This window comes from Oncorhynchus tshawytscha, linkage group LG03, assembly GCF_018296145.1.
Source record: "Oncorhynchus tshawytscha isolate Ot180627B linkage group LG03, Otsh_v2.0, whole genome shotgun sequence".
Taxonomy (NCBI): domain Eukaryota; kingdom Metazoa; phylum Chordata; class Actinopteri; order Salmoniformes; family Salmonidae; genus Oncorhynchus; species Oncorhynchus tshawytscha.
This window is the reverse complement of record NC_056431.1, coordinates 36,225,533-36,246,270: the sequence shown is the minus strand read 5'-3', so window position 1 is coordinate 36,246,270 and position 20,738 is coordinate 36,225,533. Positions and strand designations below refer to the sequence as shown.

The following is a 20,738-nucleotide window of genomic DNA, read 5'->3' as shown; positions in this document are numbered from 1 at the left end:
GCCTACCACCGCTCAGTCAGATACTTAGATACTTGTATGCTTGTATGCTCAGTCACATTGTATGCATCGCAGGACACGCTAGATAATATTTAGTAATATCATCAACCATGTGTAGTTAACTAGTGATTATCATTGATTGTTTTTTATAAGATAAGTTTAACGCTAGCTAGCAACTTACCTTGGCTTACTGCATTCGCGTAACAGGCAGTCTCCTTGTGGAGTGCAATGAGAGAGAGGCAGGTCGTTATTGCGTTGGACTCGTTAACTGTAAGGTTGCAAGATTGGATCCCCCGAGCTGACAAGGTGAAAATCTGTCGTTCTGCCCCTGAACGAGGCAGTTAACCCACCGTTCCTAGGCCGTCATTGACAATAAGAATGTGTTCTTAACTGACTTGCCTAGTTAAATAAAGGTATATATATAGTTTTTTTAATAGGCAAATCGGCGCCCCAAAATACAGATTTAAGATTGTTATGAAAACTTGAAATCGGCCCTAATTAATCGGCCATTCCGATTAATCGGTCAACCTCTATTGGAGATATTAGGGAGAGAGGTAAAGGAAACATATGTGCACAAACATTTGTAAAATAGGATGTAGTTAGTAAAATATTTAGATGGGATTGGAGATCCTCCTCATAAGATATTTTTCCTGCAATTAAACAAATCGAGATAATATCAATATGCAAACAAAATCAATAAAATCAGACATTTCAGACATTTGAGGATAACACAAATAGCATAAACCTATGTCATGTCATGTCATCAAAATACCATTGACAGACAATAACAATTGCCAGGCCATTACTGTGTTTAGAGAAAGTTATGTGTTATTGTGAGTCACTTTTGTCACATAATGAATTGCCATATTAATATTTTTTCCATTACCATGTGTGAAATATAAACCTGTAATATGAAAACCACATCTCTGCATTCAATATCCATGGGCTTCCAAATTGACACCTGCACGAGTGATTTTCCAATGAACCTCACAGATATCCTTTTGTTTAAGAGGTTGTCTACTTGAAGATCTGCTCAGCTTGACCCCATAGAGCATCATGTCAACTAGCACAAGCCACACCATTGGCGATTAACATTGATATTCTAATCAGCTGCTGCCGAACCCATTACAGCTACATTATGGCCAATTACTCAGCATGGTCACAAAAACTCTTTGAAGTCTGGGCCATGGGTTGCCAAGCAGTGGACGGTTGCCCTGTAAAGAATCCATCCGCCCCCTCTGAATGTTTTTTCCCTCTTAATTATATATATATTTTTTCATTGCTACCATCACTCTCTGTTTACTGTGAGAGATGTTAGCGGTTTAGCTTCCTGTTGTACGACAACGCAACATCACAAACATGTATGCACAAACACACAGAAAAAAAAACACAAACACACGGAAACAGACACACACTGACAAACTCAAACCTCACGCATTTCCTGTATCCATTAAAGCAAGCTCTCGAATATGAAATACATCCCAAGGCTATGGTTCACTCCAATCAATAATAAAGATCTCTACAAAAATGTGGCTCACCTCAGAAGATAGCAACCGTGCTGCACGGCACGTTCTGATTCTCATTGAATCACTCCACCATTTGATCTATACAATGTGCCGTATTCACGGTACATGATTTCCACTCAAAAGACCCTGAGGCATAGTATTTTCTTACGTCTGCTCATACTAATCAAAGCGACATCTCTTTAAGCCTCTGACTGAGATGACTCACTGGTTCTAGAAGCAGGAGTACCTGTGGCTCATGACAAGAGACAGATGTTTTCGTCTGAGATGGCGTCTCAGTCTCTGATGCAGAGCTCTCATCTGTCTGTCGACCTTGAAGCGTGATGGATGTCTGCTACAGTGTTTCTGACACGGCACAGAGCTTGGGGGACAGAGAGCGTAAAATCAGGGGCTTTTGTCAGATCATTAGCTTCACACCGGGGGTAAGCTCTGACCTTCCATCAGGGAAAAGAATACAACCGAGAAAGGCTTTGGTAAAGACGAACTGCAAAACGGGAGGAGGCAGTGGATAGCAATGGGTGTTTGTCACTGCATTGAGAGACAAACACCCAGAGACAAACACCCACAAAGATACTGTAACATCAGTTGTTCATTCTCTCCTCTTACAAGGGCACCCTCTGTACAGCCTTCAATCCAAAAGTGGGTGTTAAAGTACTTTGTTGCTTCTAGTCCAAAGTTGGTGCCAAATCAGATATAATTCCAATACAGAGCCAGAAGCACAGACAACAACTCCCAGTTTCAGTTGATTTGGTTTGGCTCAGCCTTCGCCTCAGCATTTGCCTCAAAAACACTCCACATTACCCAAGACACATCCGAGGGAGCTTATGTCAGTGGGGGTCAATAACAAAAGGCAATGGACCAACAGCTAATTCCTGAGGAACACCATCCCAGGATAAAATCTGTTCTGTGTCTAAGCTGATGATGTATTCCATCTATCCCCCAGACAGAAATGTGTTGAGCATTGTCTGAGTGATTGACAAACTCCCATGATGCCTTGCCATGGTTGCAGATGCTAGTCTGCTCTGACGGTTGGGGGGAGAGATAGACTGGGGGCTGCTTGGCTTGTGCTTCTGCTCTTTAACCGGTTGGCAGTCTCCTCTTGATTAGGCCCCAGTGCAGTCACCGGAGATGGGCTCTGCTGTAATAGTGTTTGACAGGCCAGCTAGAGTCGCCAAGGAGCTGACACAGATGCTACCGTCCTGAGGAGATAGCCTTGCCCCCCCCCCCTCCATCAAGCTCACTGCCTTGACTGAATTAGGGCAAAAGGCAACTTGGAGGCCAGACGCTGCATACATTTTCATGGTGTTAATTTGGGTGACTGGTTAGGTTGTGAGGCCTTGAGTGATAAATGTAGGACAATATCTTTAGATCTCATCTTCATTTCTAACATGGTCACATGAGCTAGTTGGGCTTATGCATCCACCAATACCTGACTCTCACCAGTGAGTTTACCCTACTAAACATTTTCCGATCTACGGCCCATACACCAAAGGACTGCCCTTCTGGCCTTTTCCATGAACGAAAACAGCATGGACACTACAGGAGTGCCCATCTATCAACATTGCCCTTCAGTCAATCTGAATTAGCTCCCAAAGATACAGCTCTGGGAGATGCCACCAGTGCTGGGCTCTTCTTCACACTGATTTGAATTGGCACAATTGTCATGCAAAAGGTGGAAGTAAATTTTGCAGACCACTATGACAACATTTACATTTTAGCAGACACTCTTATCCAGAGTGACTTATAGGAGCAAGTAGGGTTAAGTGCCTTGCTCAAGTGCATATTAACAGCTTTTTCACCTAGTCAGTTCAGGGATTTTAACCAGCAACCTTCCAGTTACTAGCCCAATCTCTTAACCACTAGGCTACCTGCTGCCCAATTGAACTCTCAAAGGGCTTACAAGTCCAAAAAATGTATTTTCTAACCAAAAGGGTTCTTCTATTGTCCCCATAGGATAACCCTTTTGGGTTCCGTGTAGAACCCTCTGTGGAAAGGCTTCTACCTGTAACCAAAACAGGTTATTCAAAGGGTTTTCCTATGGGGACAGCCAAAGAATCTTTTATGTTCTAGATAGCACCTTTTTTTCTAAGAGTGTAGAGAGAGAGGCAGAGGGTAGAGAGTCAGCTGGAGAGTTGAGGAAGGTAGTGGAGGAACAGATAAGAGGGGTTCGATGGAAAGAAGGAAGGGGGAGCAAGATATAACAAAATGAATGGGAGATTAAACATATTCTATCATGTCTTATCCTATCATAGTGGCATGTCACGTCAGTGATGATACAGCACCTGTCTCTGCTAAGAGGGTGCTAGTGTAACAACTCCCAATAAAATACTTATACTTAACCACTTCCTGACACATGCACTTTAGTTTCACTACAAACACTAATGAATATTTGAACAGCCATCATCTTAAACCAGGGTACCTGTTATTCCAGTGTCCCTAGGTGCCCTTTATCCAAGGCTCTGCCTGGGAATTACAGCTCTATGGACTGTACGACTCACAGACGGTTCCCTGATAAAAGGATCATGAATGTATACAAATACATGGAACAAGGTCTCTATCAGGAGCCCTCTTATTATGGCCTCCTGAATGCCACCAGGGACTGCACCGTGGTATAGCTATGGTTCGTCAGTTGTGTGTGTGTGTGTGTGTGTGTGTGTGTGTGTGTGTGTGTGTGTGTGTGTGTGTGTGTGTGTGTGTGTGTTTGTGTGTATGAGAGTGGTTTCTGGGGGAAGTGTTTGCTCTGAGAGAGCTAGGAAGGACATGTTGTTCTGTTCCACTGTCACATCCACAACACGACTTGCATTAGCTCTCGCCATCTTTGAAGTACTATCCCAACCTAACATTAGAAATAAAATGACATAAACATGCTGAATAGCCAGTAGCAACCAGATATTAGAGGAAATAACAGCAACATTGTGGACTGATACACAAAATTACATTAAAATGCGGAAAGCCAGTCATGTGCAGTGTCGTGGTAATTTCCTGTATTACTAAACATTGAGAGAGCAAACCACACACAAGTCAGAGTTATATTATGAAGTCCATCTTTAATTATATATGAGCTTCACCATAGCCCTGTGACTCTCAGATCAATTCAGTGGCTATAAATGAATTCTCTGAGAGTGCTTACAAAACAATTCTTAGTATCATTTATAGCCAAGACACACCCATCTCAACTCACATGACGAAACACAGATCTTAGGAACATTACAAAGGAAGACTTTTAATTGAGATAGCCAGACAGCATTAGCTATAAATTATTGTTCAGTTTGGTCTCTTTAGATGAGGTTCTAATCTCGTTTTTGGTACCACTTAGGACTAAAACATTACTTCATCCAATGGCATATATCAATTGTCAATTCTAGATACTCCCATCTCAAATACCAAGATCAGATATACAAGATCAGAAAAGACAGTGAGCCTCTTAGGTCATATACTAGGTCAAGATAAGGGCAACCTCAGAAGGGACATGCAATAGTTACAGACACATTCCCATAAGAAGACAAGCCTCCATTCTGTCCTCCTCCCCTTATGATATTCTTCATAGCATCACATGGTTTAACAGATACATTGACATATGAAGACAAGCCTGACCTCTCCCCTCTCTGGGCCCCAAGTGACTAAGCCCTGGAGAAGAGAGAGGAAAATGCAACTGCCAACAGTATTGTCCAAAAGGAGACATTCTAATGACATATCTCACATAAGCATTATTATGTAAATAAAACATCTTATTTATTAATGTTACCTAACTAATTCTGATTCAGCCATGACAGCAGATAGATATAATGTATTACAGCAGAGAAAATGTCACAACCCAAAATTGGAGTTACAGAACACATTATAGACAGGGTCAAAACTATACCTTGAAGAGCAAGCCAGAGCCGTTGAAACAATAGCCTTATTGAAAAAATTCATTGAGATGCTGGAAATAGTCATAATCCGACATTAATGGATGATATCATAAAATGATAACAAGATATTTCACAGCAGGTCCAAGTATCACATGACTGTGAAACTGTAGCACACACACACACACACACAGCTTGTTGTGTGGTAGTGATAGCGAGTCCTGCTAAAGACCCAAGCCTCAGCTCCTCAAAAGAGGCAGTGTGAGATGGACTAGCTATCTAACATGGTTGCTGAATGGACATCCCGCCTTTGAATAGCACCCATTGATTCTCGCAGATCAAACCGACTTCCTCCTCACAGCTATACTGCACGTAACCCCTCAGCAGCTTAAAGTGTGTGTTTCGTGTGTGTGTGGAGAAGTACACAACCCCCTCAGACACAGCCTACCCCTATAAGAGAATCATGTTTGCTGAATTACAACGCTTAATGGAATAAAGATATGGCGGCTATTAGGTTTAAGCGCATTGACGTCAGGTCCCGTCCATACATACAGAGACACAGGATGCCACGGTAAGCCGTGACCCAAGGCCAAACCAGTATTAAGTAAGTATGAAAGGAAAGCGGTGTGACCCGCTCCTTGCTATGCTTCACAGAGAGAGCTCTATCCCGAATGACATCCACTATCAGTACGAGATCTCAGGGATGAGAAATGGAGAGGTAATGTAATTTATCTGTGCGCTTTTACTAATGTCCGCTCCCAGGGATGTACGAAATTGAGATTAAAGCAAGCGACCGATCGAGTGTCGTCTGCCTAGAGCGTCGGCGCTGTGTGTGCTGATAAGCTCGCCACATTGGAAGAGAGTTTTGAGCTGAAACGCATAAGGCATATCCTTATGCTTTATCTTGGTATAATCTTTTACATTTGTAATATAGAATATATTCGTTTGAATGAGGTGAGAGTAATACAAAAATCTATCAATGGATGGCTGGTTTGCTGCCTTTGTTATAGATTGGTAATAAACTGAACCATAGCACAGCATCATTCACTGGATTTATGTTACTAATGAGGGTATTTAAATCTGTTTTTTTGTCAATGGCAATAACATCAATAAAGTGGAATGCATTAAACAGCCACCGTGACTGAAAGTGACATTCAGTTTTATGAGAAGTAGTAAATTATGTCTTTACTATACAGTGTAGTCACCTCCCTCTTGATAGCTAGTGGGTGTTTTGTTTAACAGCTGAGGAATAGGTCTGGAAAAATGTAAACACTCCCAAATTCATAGACAGAACATCCATGACAACAAAATAATAATGTTTTGAGGCTATACAATGTTTGGTTACAATTACATTGTTTACAAACAAAAAAGTAAAGTAAGCTTAATAAGTACAGTATATATACACAATATATATACAATATATATTATATTTTGGGGGATATGATAGGGTTAGACAGTTGAACTAATTTGAACTAAGCTCATAACACATTCATAATTTATATTCTTCAAGAATCAATGGCTGTATCATGAATTTAAAAGTCCAAAAATAGATGTAGCAATCACAGATTGCCCCTTTAAATGGAGTGTTTTGTACATTTAAGTCCAATAAACTATAAGAAAATAAAGTTGCACACTCCATATATGAACTCCCAGTAATTTATTGGTTAAATCAACATTGGGTAAAGTCCAACATCTTAATTTGAAATACAACAAACCGTCAGCCCACCATAAAAATCCAACTCCAACCAAATGAGGTGGCAACAATGATCACTGTATATGAAAAGAAGAATATGCAATTTTTCCCCAAAACATTTTCTGAGAATAAAACATTGAACAGTGTCTTACCTTGAAGTTACAGATGCACGTCACGGTCTCTCCAATTCTCAAACACTCTCCGTCAAACTTGCAGGTGTTGGTGTCGCACAAGAAGAGATCTGTGTCCCGGTCATCAAAACCTGCCATGTAAAAACACAAATCATAAAACGTTAGCTGAATGCGTAAACATACTGAAGCAAAAGTGGGAGGTACGCAAAAATAAATTGCATTATGCAGATGAGTCCAAGGTCCCTTCCTTAATGGCACCCTATTACCTACAGTGCACTGCTTTTGAGAAGAGCCCAATAGGCCCTGGTCAAAAGTAGTACACTATATAGGGAATATGGTCCAATTTGGTATGCATCCCAAATGTCTTATCAGGGTCATTAGGTTGTGTTAAATGTGTATGTTTATTAGGATCTTTAGTAGCTCATTATCAGTTTAAAATAAAACAGAACAATGACACAAAATATTTTACATTTATCTATCCAATCCCATTGAGATTAAACGTTATTTTGTGAGAGAGACTTATTAAACACAAGAACCGTCAGGATTTGACACGTACCGAATGGCTCCAAGAACAGCATTATAAGGTCTACATTTTGAGCTGTGTAATAATCCCATTTAACATATACCATCGAAAAACAATCAAAGTCAATTGGAAAAACAACTGAATGAAAAATCTATGTTTTTTGCTGTCTTCCATTAGTCATGCTACATTTTGAAGCAAGAGTCTTTGTCTTTAGGGAAGTAAGTTCTGTCTGGCTTTACATAATACGGTTGGCACTGCATCGACATCCCAAATGGAACCTAAAAGTAGTGCAATGTATAGTGCATAGGGTGACATTTTGGATTTGATCCAATTCAGTCTAAATTAGGTAACTCAAACGACTCAGACAAAGCCTTCCAACCCCGAATCATGCAGTCACATGGGCATGAGGCAGGACAGAAAGCTCCGGGCTACTATTCTACCTGAGCACACTGCTTACAAATAGCATGCACATATCAAAGTGTCAATTCGAAACAAAGAAGCCTTAGTCTTTTATACAAAACAAAAACACAAAAAGAGTGCAAATATTGCCACAATTTCATAGTTAAATGTACATCGTCATGGTTTTTATAATTCATTCCATGATTCTAATGTTGAAACCTGCATGTAAATGCAGGCAGCAACATATCATTAAGTGCTCCATACAGGCTCAGGAATGGCATATTTTAACAGAATACTGAATGTATTTACTTCCCATTTTCATCCGATATATGGTGAGACTAGGGCTGTGGCGGTCATGAAATTTTGTCAGACGGTGATTGTCAAGCAACTAACTGCCGGTTTCACGGTAATAGACTGCTAATTAACATAAACAAATGTAGCATCTCCTGTCTTCCACGCATAGCCTACAAGCAACTGATGCAGACCTTTTGAAAAGTTGTATAATAAATCCATGTAGTATAGCCTACACCACCACAATAAATATATTATTTATTTTAGACAGGTCTAAAGAAACATGATATAAGAAAATGTCTATTTCAGGAGAACAGAATAGCATACTCTGAGTTGTCCTTATGAAAAGCTCTGATCTGGCTATGCCATATGACTGTGGGCAAGACTAGTTCATTTGACAGACAAGATTTGCTTAGAATTCCTTGGCATTATTTTATACCATTTTACAATATGAAGAATACAATTGAAAATAGCTGAATAAAATAGAAAGGATATTTTCTCCAAGCGATTTGAGGGAGTGTGCACATGCGGCTATTCTGTGTTGAGCGGTTTACAAAGAAACAGGTAGTCCTATATGCTTGATTTAGAGTTATTTATGTAACTTTAGTTGTGATACAAATGTTGGGCTTTATGTTTAGATTTTTAGTACATTCTAAGGCTGCACGATTTGACTCTAATGATCATTTGAAAAAAGTGAAGCTCTGCTTTGTTTTTTGCGCACTTCATCAGTCTCACATTCACAATTTGACAAGCACTTGATAATTCCTTGAATTTCCCGGCGGCATCCCCTTGTGTGGCCGTAATGTCCCCTAAAAAAAGCAATGCCAGTGGCTGTTGTACCCTTGGGATGAATATAATAATTGTAATTCCTCTCTCCTAAGCGACTATCACTCACATGGCTCTCCGTCATGTGATTGGGTCTTTCGCACAGGCTACAAGTGAAGACAGACACACCGGGGATGCAACTGCGCGCGTCCTTATCCAATTCCAAGGCGCCTATTGAAGATAATGGAGGAACTGTCCACATTCACTTTTGTCAGCGAACAAGATGAGTAGGCCTAACGAACAGCAAAAGCCTATGCCAATCTACTATCCCTCATAGTACAAAAGTTGACCTATTCTATTCTGTGCAAGAAATAAATATTCCAAACATTGTCTGGGACAGTTGTGGGATGCGATAGAGCTCAAATTAATACAACCACCAGCATAAAAAAAAAGTTAAGCAGTAAGGCTAACGCAACAGATCAGAACATTTAGCTTAAAATGTTGATAAACTATTAGGGTATTTCTTCACATTATAAGTATAGCAATGAGCACGTGGCAATAGGCTATAAGCATGAATGTTCCATTAGCAGGAAAACTCAATTCTCAAAAGTGACCCAAATGCAAATATGCATGTAACGCTTTTATTATATAAGTACATTTGTCACGTTTCTTCAAAATCGAACCCAGAAGCAGACCAGGACAAGGAGAGTAGGAAGAAGGTGAGTATTTATTTACAAGTGAATGTGAATGGGTAGATATATCCAGGTGGCGTAGCAGGCAGCGGTGGTGAGTTGATGGGAGTAAATAGGTGGATCCAATGGGGAAGCGGAATCCTCCGACGACCAGGCGGGAATGGGGTAAATGATCCGGGTGAGTAACTGAAGACCGAACAAACGGAGGTAAGTTTAAGGCAAGCAATACGTAAAAAACAACAAAACAAATTCTATCCAACTTGAGGCTGATACTATGGCACAACATACTGTTCATGGCTAACGATCCGGCAGGGAATGGATGTCAGGTCCGGGCTTATGAAGAGGAGAGATGATGATCAGGACCAGGTGTGCAGATAGCTGATGGGATACAGGTGCGGGTAATCAGAACTCCCAACTGGCTACATTGCCCGGCAACCAGACAGGGTGCGTTCCAGGACACCGGAAAAAACACTCCAGGACAGAACACAGGCAAAAAACAGACTCAGGAAACGGGATTCGTGACAACATTTTTATGGTGAAAATTATCTTCCCCAAACTTGTATGCCTGTTAGGCTCTACACTCACTGTAAAGCTGATTAATGTCCTTAATTTTAAGAAGTTATTTGGCCATTTTAGTTTAACCTTATCAAAACATATAGGCCTATGGGCTAGCCTACATGATGTGTGCGACTATGATTTGAAAAAGTCGCAAAAACAAGGCATGCGCTGTTTCTTTCCTTAAGCTGGGCATCATTCCCAAGTGATAATATATCATTCACAATTCTTAGGCTAATAAAGTCACCCATCAGACTATTCTTGATTTTATCTTGTTTTTACATATACTAACTAACATATGTGTGAAATTTGTTTGGATTTAGAATGGACCATTATCATGCACCTGTCTAGAAAAAAAGGGTCAGGGGAAAAAAAATACATGTCATGCACTTAAAATAGCGAATGGAGGAGGCTTTTCCCATGGTTCATTTTCATGCTGTTGTAAAGAGAAGCATTGTGCTTAATATTAGGAAAGTTGAGAAATAAATATAGTAGGCCTAGCATATAGAAAGCTGATGGAACCCGGTTTAATAAAGACGATCACTCTGTTTTCTCACGCAATTGCATAGCCTATAAAAATGGTGTGCATCATGAGCTCATAGTGTTCGTCAAGTGTTTGATTACACTTGCGTTGATGTCAGAGTAATTAGAGGGACAGTAGAGTGTTCCGTACCAGGCACTTAGCTGGTTTGCTAGGCTACTTATGACCATCAGCAGCATCAGAGCTTGGAGAACCCTAATTACCTGACTAAAAAGGAATTTAACTGCCATCGTGACTGCCGGTGTGGCGGTAATATGGTCACCCTAACAACCCTGGTTGAGACTGAATCATCTAGTAGTTAACTGTGTGACAAGTAAGGCCTTCAGACAACCATGTTTAAGACCAAATAAAGCTAGAAGCACAGTGGTTGAGGAAATCATTCCAGAGCCCTACTACGCTCTTAGACAGGTGCTATCTAGAACCTCAAACAGTTCTTCAGCAGTCCTCTGGAGAACCCTTTGAGTATTTATTTGTGGTTTCAGGTAGAACCCTTTTGGGTTTCATGTAAAACCCTTTCCTGGAATCAAAATGGGTCAACCTATGGGGACAGCCGAAGAACCCTTTTGGAACCCATTTTTTCTAAGAATGTATCCTAGCAGTATGGCCAGAAGCAGCTTTAACGCTTACATAACAAGTATTATTTTGCCTGCCAAAGAAGGTAAATAGCTCAAACCCATAGAATTCACAAATAATGTCTCTGTCAAAAATGACACCCTATCCTCTTTAGAGTGCACTACTTTTGACCAGGGCCTGTAGGGCTCTGCTCAAAGGTAGTGCACTATATAGGGAATAGGCTACCATTTAGGATGCAAACAATGGGTCTAATTACTGCCTTAGAGAATGATTTGAGGCTTAACGTATTCCAAGTATGCTTATGAAAGCATTAAACAAGGTCAACCTGTTCAGAAAACAGGTTGCATCCCAAATGGCACCCTATTCCCTATATTACATTTGACTAGGACCCATGCACCCTATTCCCTGTATATTGACCACATTTTTACCAAAGCCCTAAGGTGTCTGGTCAAAAGTAGTGCACTAATATAGGGAAATGGGTGTCATTTGAGACAAAAACAAAGTTAGGTAGATTGAAGTGGAGGCTCCACCAGAAAGGATGAGGAGAATGGTTCTCCTTATTATAATAAATAAAAACTACATTAATAGGCAACTAGGCATGTCCTTCCTTTGGGTTTGGTACCGCATCCAATCGAATGGAAGTACTGTAGTGACAATTTCTTTTGTTAAATATGGCTTCAAATGTATAATAATTCTCTGAGCTTATCATCCCATGTATGAATATGTTATTCAATGCATTTAAATTGACTAATTGCAGTAAGGCCAAATTCAATGTTTCATCAAATGTAAAAACAAAAATCTAATAAATTACAATTGAAAATCAAATAGCTGAATGATCCTCGGTATGACAATCTTAAAACAATTCCATATGTTAGATAAGATTATATGGCTGCTGGACTGAAATATTAATGAGAATAGGGCACTATGAGGTGTCATGGAGAAGTTGCTAGGGGCTGACACATTGGTGACACTCGCATTGGAGAGGAATGGCATGCTACCTGCTAATTCCCTTCTTGGAAAGAAAAAGAGGAAAGATGTTCACATGTTCCCAGCACAGTCACATAAACCAGTTTTATTCACTGACAAGTCACTTCAGCAAAGTATTCTTAAAAAATGTGACTCATTTCAGGAAACTAGGTATATGTTGCGCATCACTACTTCACAGGAGAGAGATTTGAACCTAACCTTTTTTTAAATCAAAATGTCTTTTTTGGCAGAAATGTCTTCTGAAACATGTGAACTTTCATGTGCCTCAATAACAAAGGTGTATGCTATCTGTAAATACAAATAAAGTACTTCCGGCGCCGACAGAGATGGCCGCCTCGCTTCGCGTTCCTAGGAAACTATGCAGTTTTTTGTTTTTTTACGTGTTATTTCTTACACTAGTACCCCAGGTCATCTTAGGTTTCTTTACATACAGCCGAGAAGAACTACTGAATATAAGATCAGCGTCAACTCACCATCAGTACGACCAAGAATATGTTTTTCGCGATGCGGATCCTGTGTTCTGCCTTACAACCAGTGTAACCGAGTGGATCACATGCAGCGACCAAAAAAAAAAAAAAAACGACTCAGAAAAAGAGGGAAACGAAGCGGTCTTCTGGTCAGACTCCGGAGACGGGCACATCGTGCACCACTCCCTAGCATTCTTCTTGCCAATGTCCAGTCTCTTGACAACAAGGTTGATGAAATCCGAGCAAGGGTAGCATTCCAGAGGGACATCAGAGACTGTAACGTTCTTTGCTTCACGGAAACATGGCTAACTGGAGAGACGCAATCCGAAGCGGTGCAGCCAGCGGGTTTCTCCACGCATCGCGCCGACAGAAACAAACATCTTTCTGGTAAGAAGAGGGGCGGGGGCGTATGTCTTATGGCCAACGTGACATGGTGTGATGAAAGAAACATACAGGAACTCAAATCCTTCTGTTCACCTGATTTAGAATTCCTCACAATCAAATGTAGACCGCATTATCTACCAAGAGAATTCTCTTCGATTATAATCACAGCCGTATATATCCCCCAAGCAGACACATCGATGGCTCTGAACGAACTTTATTTAACTCTCTGCAAACTGGAAACGATTTATCCGGAGGCTGCATTCATTGTAGCTGGGGATTTTAACAAGGCTAATCTGAAAACAAGACTCCCTAAATTTTATCAGCATATCGATTGCGCAACCAGGGGTGGAAAGACCCTGGATCATTGTTACTCTAACTTCCGCGACGCATATAAGGCCCTGCCCCGCCCCCTTTCGGAAAAGCTGACCACGACTCCATTTTGTTGATCCCTGCCTACAGACAGAAACTAAAACAAGAAGCTCCCACGCTGAGGTCTGTCCAACGCTGGTCCGACCAAGCTGACTCCACACTCCAAGACTGCTTCCATCACGTGGACTGGGAGATGTTTCGTATTGCGTCAGACAACAACATTGACGAATACGCTGATACGGTGTGCGAGTTCATTAGAACGTGCGTTGAAGATGTCGTTCCCATAGCAACAATTAAAACATTCCCTAACCAGAAACCGTGGATTGATGGCAGCATTCGTGTGAAACTGAAGGCACGAACCACTGCTTTTAATCAGGGCAAGGTGTCTGGTAACATGACTGAATACAAACAGTGCAGCTATTCCCTCCGCAAGGCTATCAAACAAGCTAAGCGCCAGTACAGAGACAAAGTAGAATCTCAATTCAACGGCTCAGACACAAGAGGTATGTGGCAGGGTCTACAGTCAATCACGGACTACAGGAAGAAACCCAGCCCAGTCACGGACCAGGATGTCTTGCTCCCAGGCAGACTAAATAACTTTTTTGCCCGCTTTGAGGACAATACAGTGCCACTGACACGGCCTGCAACGGAAACATGCGGTCTCTCCTTCACTGCAGCCGAAGTGAGTAAGACATTTAAACGTGTTAACCCTCGCAAGGCTGCAGGCCCAGACGGCATCCCCAGCCGCGCCCTCAGAGCATGCGCAGACCAGCTGGCCGGTGTGTTTACGGACATATTCAATCAATCCCTATACCAGTCTGCTGTTCCCACATGCTTCAAGAGGGCCACCATTGTTCCTGTTCCCAAGAAAGCTAAGGTAACTGAGCTAAACGACTACCGCCCTGTAGCACTCACATCCGTCATCATGAAGTGCTTTGAGAGACTAGTCAAGGACCATATCACCTCCACCCTACCTGACACCCTTGACCCACTCCAATTTGCTTACCGCCCAAATAGGTCCACAGACGATGCAATCTCAACCACACTGCACACTGCCCTAACCCATCTGGACAAGAGGAATACCTATGTGAGAATGCTGTTCATCGACTACAGCTCGGCATTCAACACCATAGTACCCTCCAAGCTCGCCATCAAGCTCGAGACCCTGGGTCTCGACCCCGCCCTGTGCAACTGGGTACTGGACTTCCTGACGGGCCGCCCCCAGGTGGTGAGGGTAGGCAACAACATCTCCTCCCCCGCTGATCCTCAACACTGGGGCCCCACACGGGTGCGTTCTGAGCCCTCTCCTGTACTCCCTGTTCACCCACGACTGCGTGGCCATGCACGCCTCCAACTCAATCATCAAGTTTGCGGACGACACAACAGTGGTAGGCTTGATTACCAACAACGACGAGACGGCCTACAGGGAGGAGGTGAGGGCCCTCGGAGTGTGGTGTCAGGAAAATAACCTCACACTCAACGTCAACAAAACTAAGGAGATGATTGTGGACTTCAGGAAACAGCAGAGGGAACACCCCCCCATCCACATCGATGGAACAGTAGTGGAGAGGGTAGCAAGTTTTAAGTTCCTCGGCATACACATCACAGACAAACTGAATTGGTCCACTCACACAGACAGCATCGTGAGGAAGGCGCAGCAGCGCCTCTTCAACCTCAGGAGGCTAAAGAAATTCGGCTTGTCACCAAAAGCACTCACAAACTTCTACAGATGCACAATCGAGAGCATCCTGGCGGGCTGTATCACCGCCTGGTATGGCAACTGCACCGCCCTCAACCGTAAGGCTCTCCAGAGGGTAGTGAGGTCTGCACAACGCATCACCGGGGGCAAACTACCTGCCCTCCAGGACACCTACACCACCCGATGCTACAGGAAGGCCATAAAGATCATCAAGGACATCAACCACACGAGCCACTGCCTGTTCACCCCGCTGCCATCCAGAAGGCGAGGTCAGTACAGGTGCATCAAAGCTGGGACCGAGAGACTGAAAAACAGCTTCTATCTCAAGGCCATCAGACTGTTAAACAGCCACCACTAACATTGAGTGGCTACTGCCAACACACTGTCAATGACACTGACTCTACTCCAGCCACTTTAATCATGGGAATTGATGGGAAATGATGTAAATATATCACTAGCCACTTTAAACAATGCTACCTTATATAATGTTACTTACCCTACATTGTTCATCTCATATGCATACGTTGATACTGTACTCTATATCATCGACTGCATCCTTATGTAATACATGTATCACTAGCCACTTTAACTATGCCACTTGGTTTACATACTTATCTCATATGTATATACTGTACTCGATATCATCTACTGTATCTTGCCTATGCTGCTCTGTACCATCACTCATTCATATATCCTTATGTACATATTCTTTATCCCCTTACACTGTGTATGACAGTAGTTTTTTTTGGAATTGTTAGTTAGATTACTTGCTCGTTATTACTGCATTGTCGGAACTAGAAGCACAAGCATTTCGCTACACTCGCATTAACATCTGCTAACCATGTGTATGTGACAAATAAAATTTGATTTGATTTGATTTGATTTGAAATGGTTAAATTACGAGCCTAGTAGGTTTAGCCACAGAAAAAGTAAGGACCTTCCTGCTATCCATGATTGACTGAGATAATAGGTGGGCTGAACATGCCGAGAGATGAGTTCGGTTTGGTCTGCCATGTAGCATACTTCTGTCTATAACATGGCCTGGTGAGTATGAGTAGGAAATTCTTTCTAATGCAGCTTTAAAAAAAATATATCACGTAGTAGAACTGCAAAGGTGTTGCTCTCCATTTTCTGCAGGACCGAGTTTTGAAATCAGTGGAATGCAAGGTGGAATTAGTTAGTGTATGATAGATAAGGAGGTGGAGAAAATGTGGATGGAGTCGAAAAGAGAACACACAGAAGGCTGTGGTATAAAACAACTGTCTCCGGATTTGATCTTCAAACTAAGGCAACCAGGGCATCTGTGAAAGAGAGGGAGAAGCGTCCATCCATGTATATGGTCTAGCTCAATACATTTTCAGATATTACACGTTTCTAATTTTGTCAGAAAGTAGTTTTCATTTCAGGTTAAAGTGTACTGTTAGCTAGCTAGCTCGCTATGTAATGTATTATGTATGATCTGTGTAGTAATATTATTCGTTCTCAGAGCCATTTGCATTTCTAATTATAGCCTAATGTAAGCTAACTAACATGAAACCTGGTTGGTTAGCTACCTGCAGATTCATGCAGGGTAGTAACATTATGAGTTGGGATTATGGTTCATTGTTTAGCTAGCTAGCTAGCTACATGTCTAAACAAAAGACTTCACTATGTAAGTAACCATATCAATTGAATGTTCATGATGTCACCGTGACAACTGTCAATAGACGTAGCTTGTACATCCACTCTGGCTAGCTAATCTGACTTCAGAGCACTCGTCTGAGTATGCCACAGCATAGAATAACTGATGAATTTACGAACGCTCAACACCTAAACTTTGGCAAAAAATAGTAATTAAATTGTTGCCAGCAGCACAGTTGCAGTCACCAACACACTGGATAACATAAAACAGCCTAACCAGCTCTGCTAGGGTGAGTAAAATGGTCAGAGTGAGCTGCCTCATTTGTGTCTGGAAGTAGCTAGCGAGTGCCATGTCTTTGGCATCATTGAAGTGAAGACTTATGTTATTAAATCAGTTCTCTGTAATTATTATTACATGATTAAACTAATCATGTAAATGTAATTAACTAGGGAGTAGGGGCACCAAGGAAAACCTCAGTTTACAAAAGTTATATTTTTCCTAAACTAGCTCCCTGGTATACAGAAAATACCCGAGCTCTGAAGCAAGCTTTCAGAAAATTGGAACGGAAATGGCGCCACACCAAACTGGAAGTCTTCCGACTAGCTTGGAAAGACAGAACCGTGCAGTATCGAAGAGCACTCACTGCTGCTCAATCATCCTATTTTTCAACTTAATTGAGGAAAATAAGAACAATCCGAAATGTATTTTTGATACTGTTGCAAAGCTAACTAAAAAGCAGCATTCCCCAAGTGAGGATGGCTTTCACTTCAGCAGTAATAAATTCATGAACTTCTTTGAGGAAAAGATCATTAAAGTAAATTACAGACTCCTCTTTAAATCTGCGCATTCCTTCAAAGCTCAGTTGTCCTGAGTCTGCACAACTCTGCCAGGAACTAGGATCAAGAGAGACACTCAAGTGTTTTAGTATTATATCTCTTGACACAGTGATGAAAATAATCATGGCCTCTAAACCTTCAAGCTGCATACTGGACCCTATTCCAACTAAACTACTGAAAGAGCTGCTTCCTGTGCTTGGCCCTCCTATGGTGAACATAATAAACAGCTCTCTATCCACAGGATGTGTTCCAAACTCACTAAAAGTGGCAGTAATAAAGCCTCTCTTGAAAAAGCCAAACCTTGACCCAGAAAATATAAAAAACTATCGGCCTATATCGAATCTTCCATTCCTCTCAAAAAAGCTTGAAAAAGCTTTTGCGCAGCAACTCATTGCCTTCCTGAAGACAAACAATGTATACGAAATGCTTCAGTCTGGTTTTAGACCCCATCATAGCACTGAGACTGCACTTGTGAAGGTGGTAAATGACCTTTTAATGGCATCAGACCGAGGCTCTGCATCTGTCCTCGTGCTCCTAGACCTTAGTGCTGCTTTTGATACCATCGATCACCACATTCTTTCGGAGAGATTGGAAACCCAAATTGGTCTGCACGGACAAGTTCTGGCCTGGTTTAGATCTTATCTGTCTGAAAGATATCAGTTTGTCTCTTTGAATGGTTTGTCCTCTGACATATCAACTGTATATTTCGGCGTTCCTCAAGGTTCTGATTTAGGACCACTATTGTTTTCACTATATATTTTACCTCTTGGGGATGTCATTCGAAAACATAATGTTAACCTCTTGAGCTTACTTGAGACGCAGACGTCTCACCTAGAGCTCTAGAAATGCACATGCGCGACGCTATATGCTAATGGTATTAGTTAAAACGCAAACGTTCATTAAAATACACATGTTTGGTATTAAAATAAAGCTACAGTCATTGTGAATCTAGCCACCGTGTCAGATTTTTAAAATGCTTTTCGGCGAAAGCATGAGAAGCTATTATCTGATAGCATGCAACACCCCAAAAGACCCGTAGGGGATGTAAACAAAAGAATTAGCATAGTCGGCGCTACACAAACCGCACAATAAAATATAAAACATTAATTACCTTTGACCATCTTCTTTCTTTGCACACCTTGATGTCCCATAATCAATACTGGGTCTTTTTTGGATTAAATCGGTCCATATATAGCCTAGATATCGATCTATGAAGACTGTGTGGAAAACGGAAAAAAGAGCGTTTCATAACGTAACGTCATTTTTAAAAGTTAAAAATTCGACGATAAACTTTTACAAAACACTTCGAAATACCTTTCTAATGCAACTTTAGGTATAACTACACGTTAATAAGCTATAAAAATCATCAGGAGGCGATGTAAATTCGATAGCCTGCCGTGTGGAAAAATGTCCGGAGAAAAAGACAGACAATGCCTCGGGTTGGTGGTCGGAGAGAATCGGTTCCCTTTGGGCGGATCTACCAAGAATCAATTCAGATTCAAATGAGGAGACTCTATAGATCCTGTGGTAGCTGTAGGTACTGCAAGCTTGGCCTAATATATTACGGTTCACCTTTAACAATTCATGGGAGTGGCGCATGGATACTTTTTTCCATCTCCAGTGATCAGATTTTCCTGCGCTTTTCGATGAAACAGACGTTCTGTTATAGTCACAGCCGTGATTTAAACAGTTTTGGAAACGTCTGAGTGTTTTCTATCCACACATACTAATCATATGCATATACTATATTCCTGGCCTGAGTAGCAGGACGCCAAAATGTTGCGCGATTTTTAACAGAATTTCAGAAAAAGTAGGGGGGAAGCTTATTAACATAATGTCACTGCTATGCGGATGACACACAGCTGTACATTTCAATGAAACATGGTGAAGCCCCAAAATTGCCCTCACTAGAAGCCTGTGTTTCAGACATAAGGAAGTGGATGGCTGCAAACTTTCTACTTTTAAACTCGGACAAAACAGAGATGCTTGTTCTAGGTCCCAAGAAACAAAGAGATCTTCTGTTGAATCTGACAAGAGCGCAGAGCATACAGGTCGCAGTGGTGGGTAGTATATGGGGCTTTGGTGACAAAACGGATGGCACTGTGATAGCCTGCATCAAATGTGCTGAGTAGAGTGTTGAAGGCTATTTTGTAAATGACATCGCCGAAGTCAAGGATCGGTAGGATAGTCAGTTTTACGAGGGTATGTTTGGCAGCATGAGTGAACGAGGCTTTGTAGCGAAATAGGAAGCCGATCCTAGATTTAATGTAACCAGTACTGTGTGTGTATGCTGAAAGAACAGTGGCAAGAGTGTAAAAATGGGTATTTGATTATTTTGCCAAAGATTTCCCAAACGGCCTGCCCAGCGAAGGAAAAGCGCCCTGTGTGAATAATTCTATGACCAACAGTGACATACACTCTGAATGACCTAAAATGATAAATCTCAAATTGGTCTTTCACAATCCAAGACGTCTATTGAAAAAGACAAATGAGGCTGTCAACTGAGTCAGAAATTCACAGAGTTCAGATTTTCCCAATTTGTTTCAGGTTTTCACTCAAAGAAAACTAACAAAATGTGATGTTTTAAGTCCACAACAATGCTTAAACCACATCAGGAGACCACTTTTGACATCTGGGAATAATCTAGAAATATGTTCGAGTGAAGTTACCCTCTGGGTTGGGGAGTAACAGATTACATGTAATCCTTTACATGTAAGGGATTACAAAAATGGTAACTGTAATCCATCACGTTACCAGCAAAAATATTGTAATCAGATTACAGATACTTTTGATAAACTAGATGATTACTTCGAGGATGACTTTTAAATTCAGAAAGGATGTTTG

General features: G+C 41.4%; 1 protein-coding gene across 1 annotated transcript in view; it reads right to left on the bottom strand.

Annotated features, from left to right (window-relative positions):
* Nucleotides 1–20,738, bottom strand: part of LOC112234839 (tomoregulin-2) — a 179,071-nt gene that overhangs the window by 132,120 nt on the left and 26,213 nt on the right. Inside the window, exon 2 of the mRNA XM_024403150.2 lies at nucleotides 7,214–7,323. Within this exon, the coding sequence (XP_024258918.1) occupies nucleotides 7,214–7,323 (110 nt within the window). The remainder of the gene's footprint in view (nucleotides 1–7,213; nucleotides 7,324–20,738) is intronic.